Source organism: Ceratina calcarata, unplaced genomic scaffold (assembly GCF_001652005.2).
Source record: "Ceratina calcarata isolate Rehan_Ccalc_2016 unplaced genomic scaffold, ASM165200v1 scaffold302, whole genome shotgun sequence".
NCBI lineage: Eukaryota > Metazoa > Arthropoda > Insecta > Hymenoptera > Apidae > Ceratina > Ceratina calcarata.
In genome coordinates, this window is record NW_017152687.1 from 186,318 (window position 1) to 190,975 (window position 4,658).

Here is a 4,658-nt window from a genome sequence, read left to right on the forward strand (position 1 = left end):
CGAAGGAACTGCCCTGATTTTACTTCGTACATCGGATGAGTAATGAACAAGCATCGAATACGAACTGCGATGAAATGACCTTCCGAAATTTGTAGGAATTATTTATGCAGTGAAACGAAGTAAGATTCATAGAACTCCCTCGGATTCGGATATCGTTACAGAAATCATGCTACCGATACGATCGATGGGTTATTAATGATTGACAAGCTGGTCGGTTCGTTCCTCCAACCGCGTTTGCCGCAGCGGCATCGATGGTTTTCCTCTGTCGCCTTATCAGCTATGCTATCCGATAGAGAAACGATTCGCGCAGCGATTCGCACTGGATTTACGCGAATCCATACAGCGGCAATCATATCGCGGCCTGATAATTGGCAGAGAACCGACAATCGTCGTAATTTTGGTTCGGAAATTCTGACGTGTGACACGCGACGGTTCGACGCTCTTGGGACGCACCTCATTCAATTAGTCACTCAGTTACTCGCATCACATCGCATTTACCCATCAACCTCCCATCGAGTTCTCCTTCTCCTCCTCTCCTCGTTTTCATGCTCCTATAACCCTCCGGCAACCCTCCGGATTCGTTCGGGTTGCGCGAACAGGTCGCGTTCACCGCGAACTCATGATTTAAACTTTTCGAGACGATGATCCGTTCCCCCCCATACGCGCAGCTGGCTCGATCAGAATGTCACCAGCCTATCATTCGGAAAACGACTTTAGTTCCCTGCTCGTGTCGCCGGGAATACTGCCACCAGCATCGCACGATTTCCGTAACTTCCTGTAAGTTTGCTGTCGCTTCTGTTGCCAACAATCGGATATAACTCCGACGACGATTAAGAAACGACAGTGATAATTATTATCTTGAAATATTAAATGGTGTCATTAACTCGCATTAACATATCCCACGTTTAGGGAAATGAAGTTTTGAAAACAAGATTTCTCTTCATTAATTCACATCTTTTTTGCCAATGTAATGCCAATCTTCTAATTCTCCTTTGTTCGTTTATTACCTTATCGCTACGTTCTATTCGTAGTACACGTACGTGATAAGAACGTGCTGTCGCTAACAAAGATAGTAAAGAGGAAACATAAGTAACAGACACGCGGAAGCGTGGAAGTTGCGACGAATTTGCGGATGATCGCAAACTCGCCGAAGGGCCGAAACCGGCAGCATAGTGGAATTACTCGACGGCTCGCTCCCACGAGACTGAACTTGTCCGCGACAATTTCAAACTTATTTTAACATTCATATAAGCCCCGTCCCCTTAGCCCATGCAACCGGCGAACCGTCGCCTAAGCATCTCTTTCCACGTGTAACCCGAGAACCGACCCGCTAAGTCGCTCTTCCTATATGGAAAGCATGAGGGTAACGCGGGATTTACATAAGATTATACTACGGCCTTCGTATGTCTCATAGAAAAGGGAGCAACGAAATAGTACTCGGGGGTGTGCTGCTCTTCGGTTGATAATTAGAATCACGACCGAGATTCAGCGATTCCAGTAAACGATTTCTAACACTTCGCTTAGATTATCATTCCTTTCTATCAACCTGTATTGCTATTATTATGTCCTAAATGTAATTTTAAATGTACATAAGATCACAATATGTTCTGCGAGTAGAGACAAAAAAAGAATTGTATATAAATTCCCTTATATGCCGTTTATTATGTTATATTATATGCAATTATTAGTATTATTATTTTATATGCAAATGACTTAGAAAAAATTATAAAAGTAATATGAAAATATGATACAATAAAGTGTTAGTGCATCGCACTAGAATTAATTGAAGACAAGGACTGGTATGAATAATTTATGGTGTATTTAAAAGAGTGAAATAAAATGAACATGAAACTATAAATTGGAAGGTATTCGTTCTCAAAAGATTTTGATCCCATTACATATTTCAATAAGTTGGAGAAGAGTTATTATCACACGCACTATTTCTCAAGGCGTTGTTAAATCTCTCCACCGTTCCCCATTATGTGTTTCGTATTCATAGTCTGAGCGAAAATTGCTCCTAGAGCAAAATAAAGATTATACGAGCCATAAAACAAGTTCAGCCTACCTTGCCGATGTTTATTTAAGCATAGGAGATGCATCGAACATTCCCTCATCCCTGCCACTTTTCCTTTATCCCTCTTCGCTATTATTCCTCCCCATTCTCGTTCTTTTCCCTGATTTTCAAATCTCGTAGCATAATTTCAAACCAAGCCTCACTAGCACCATCGGATAAGCTTATCGATGGAGCATGTGCAACGTAGAAATGGTTTACCGCTGCTACATTGAGGACTCTTCGTGCAATTCTGAATAATTCTGCCCTCTGCAGAGAATGCTGCGAAACCTGAATTCAAATCTACGATAGTCGAACACAATATTATCGGGAAGGCGTTTATTAATATTTTTTATACGAATTGATAATTAAATATGTACAATAAAAATTACTAGAATCTATCTAATAAAATATTCTTATTCACATGGCACTTTTCCAATATCTCCGAATATCTCAGTCTGAACGAAACATATGAACAACGGGAATTGATAAAATGGAAGAGTACGTTGCTCAAAATTATTAGTCAAATATAATCTTCAGGCAATAAATTTTTAACATAATTTCATAGTTTATTAAATAGTTTCATACTATGCTACGTACGCGGATTATACGTATACTACAAAATGAGTACTTCACGACTGGGCACATTGTGTCGTCTAGTATCCATACCTCACAGATAGTCAGCAGAAAATGTAAGAAGGAACGAGAAAAGATGTGCGAACCAATATCCGTAGCTGTCGTAAGTACATATGTGAAAAGAATATGCATTTACATTTTACCCACGTAGAACTCATATTGTTTGAAACGCAGAAGTTGCACAAATAAGTGGAAATATTCATAAATCGAGTACTTTCACAGTTCGTTTAATGATAGTAAAGACTTCCTATTTTAGGTGGCTTCTGTTGGCTAACGTCCAATGTTAAACTATCGAAACTGTGAATGTGTAGCGATTAAACAGCAGGAAACATAAAATTCAAATGAAGCAAATTACATCCTATAATTTCACCTGCACTGTTGCTCATATATGTACATACGTGTAAAACAATATTATTCAATGCTACATACTTTACTACATAACATTCATTAGATTAAATAAATTCAAACAATAAAACAGATATATCCTACAGTAATCGTAGCTAATTGGTTGCAATCCGATTAGCTGCCTGCAATATTATTGCGGAAGAATTATTTCTCGACTTGATTTGTTACAACTAATTACAATGTAACGTTTGGTCTAATCTGCGTAACTGTGAATTAACAACGAATTCCATGCTCATGAAATATTAAATTGCTCGCGCGATGTCGCATTAACTTTTCGTTACATAAACGGACGAGAGTTTTAACTCGTTCCTGTTTGAAAGTAACGCCTGATGCGATTTTTCATAAACGTCCTATTTGGACTACTCTCGTCGCAGATTTTGTGCGGCTGCGGGTACAAAGACGGTACGGAGATTTCGGAAGCTATCTCGGCAGCGATACACATCAGCCAAAAGGATATGAAACCATCGTTTTTCGCGCCGGACGTGGACATTTGCGAGACGATCGATCATCTTACTAAAGAGCCAGATATGAACTGCTCTACTAGGAACGCGCTGGTCGAAGCTGCCAGATTAGCCAGATCAAAAATAAAACCGCTGTGCGAATGCGATTCTTGCAGACATGCGGCACTCGTCATTCCTGGAGGAATGGGCGCCGCAAAAATATTGTTAGTATTCGTACAATTATTATAAGAGTATTAAATTCTCAACGAAATTATAATTCGTGATGCCATAATTTTTTTAGTAGTCTATCATAAGCTTTTTTTTTTAAATAAAGTATTATTAATGTGAACTGTATTTTAAAATTAATTTTGCACTATGAAATGAAAGTTCATAGCATATTAGCTTTAATATACTCGGAATTATTTTATTTTATCATTAACTGAATTTGTACGAAGAAGTATAACGTTTAGATAAATTCACATACTCATACTTACCCCATTTAAAGGAGCAACTTCGCAGAAAGCGGAGCTGACTGTACTGTGCATCCGGATTTGGAAAAAATTATCGAAGAATTTTATTGTGATAAAAAGCCAATTGCATCAATGTGCATTGCCAGTGCCATTGTCGCAAGAGTGTTAAAGGGAGTGAAAGTAACGCTTGGGAAAGATTGTAAGTTCCTAAGAAATAATATTATTCACTGTAGAATTGTGTCATTCGATCATTTATTGTGTACTCTAAATTTAATTTCTTAACATAATATTATAGCACCGAAAGAAGATTGGCCGCACGCGGAAGCTATTAAGAAAGTTAAGCAAATGGGTGCCAAAGTTGAATTAAAAGGTGTAAAAGGAGTGACCAAATGTAAAAAATACAACGTCTTCAGTACACCTGCCTGGTTGTACAAGCCTGCTACTTACGCGGATGTTCATAATGGTATAGGAAAGCTAATTACAGCGTTAAGGAAATCAATGAACTTTTGACAACGATGTCTCGTTTTTCAAATACACAGTTCTACGTGAGTCATAAATACTGTTAACAGAATGAAGTTGTATTTTATAGTAATGTTTTTACTACATCAATTTACGTGTACATATTGATCGATCGCTTGAAATATAGTGATTATAAAG

At 38.2% G+C, this 4,658-nt stretch overlaps 1 protein-coding gene across 1 annotated transcript; it reads left to right on the forward strand.

The window, feature by feature from the left end:
* Positions 1-2,639: 2,639 nt before the first annotated feature.
* Positions 2,640-4,646, forward strand: LOC108624217 (glutamine amidotransferase-like class 1 domain-containing protein 3A, mitochondrial). The gene is made up of 4 exons (XM_018023361.2): positions 2,640-2,789; positions 3,466-3,755; positions 4,037-4,200; positions 4,297-4,646. The coding sequence occupies exons 1-4, from the start codon at positions 2,640-2,642 to the stop codon at positions 4,509-4,511; spliced, it is 819 nt and encodes a 272-aa protein (XP_017878850.2). The 3' UTR covers positions 4,512-4,646.
* The last annotated feature ends 12 nt before the right edge of the window (positions 4,647-4,658 follow it).

Coding starts and splice junctions, on each gene's coding strand:
- LOC108624217 (XM_018023361.2), top strand. CDS start 2,640: ATGCTACGTACGCGGATTATACGTATACTACAAAATGAGTACTTCACG. Junction 3,756..4,036: donor ATGGGCGCCGCAAAAATATT/GTTAGTATTCGT, acceptor CCCCATTTAAAG/GAGCAACTTCGCAGAAAGCG. Junction 4,201..4,296: donor AGTAACGCTTGGGAAAGATT/GTAAGTTCCTAA, acceptor ATAATATTATAG/CACCGAAAGAAGATTGGCCG.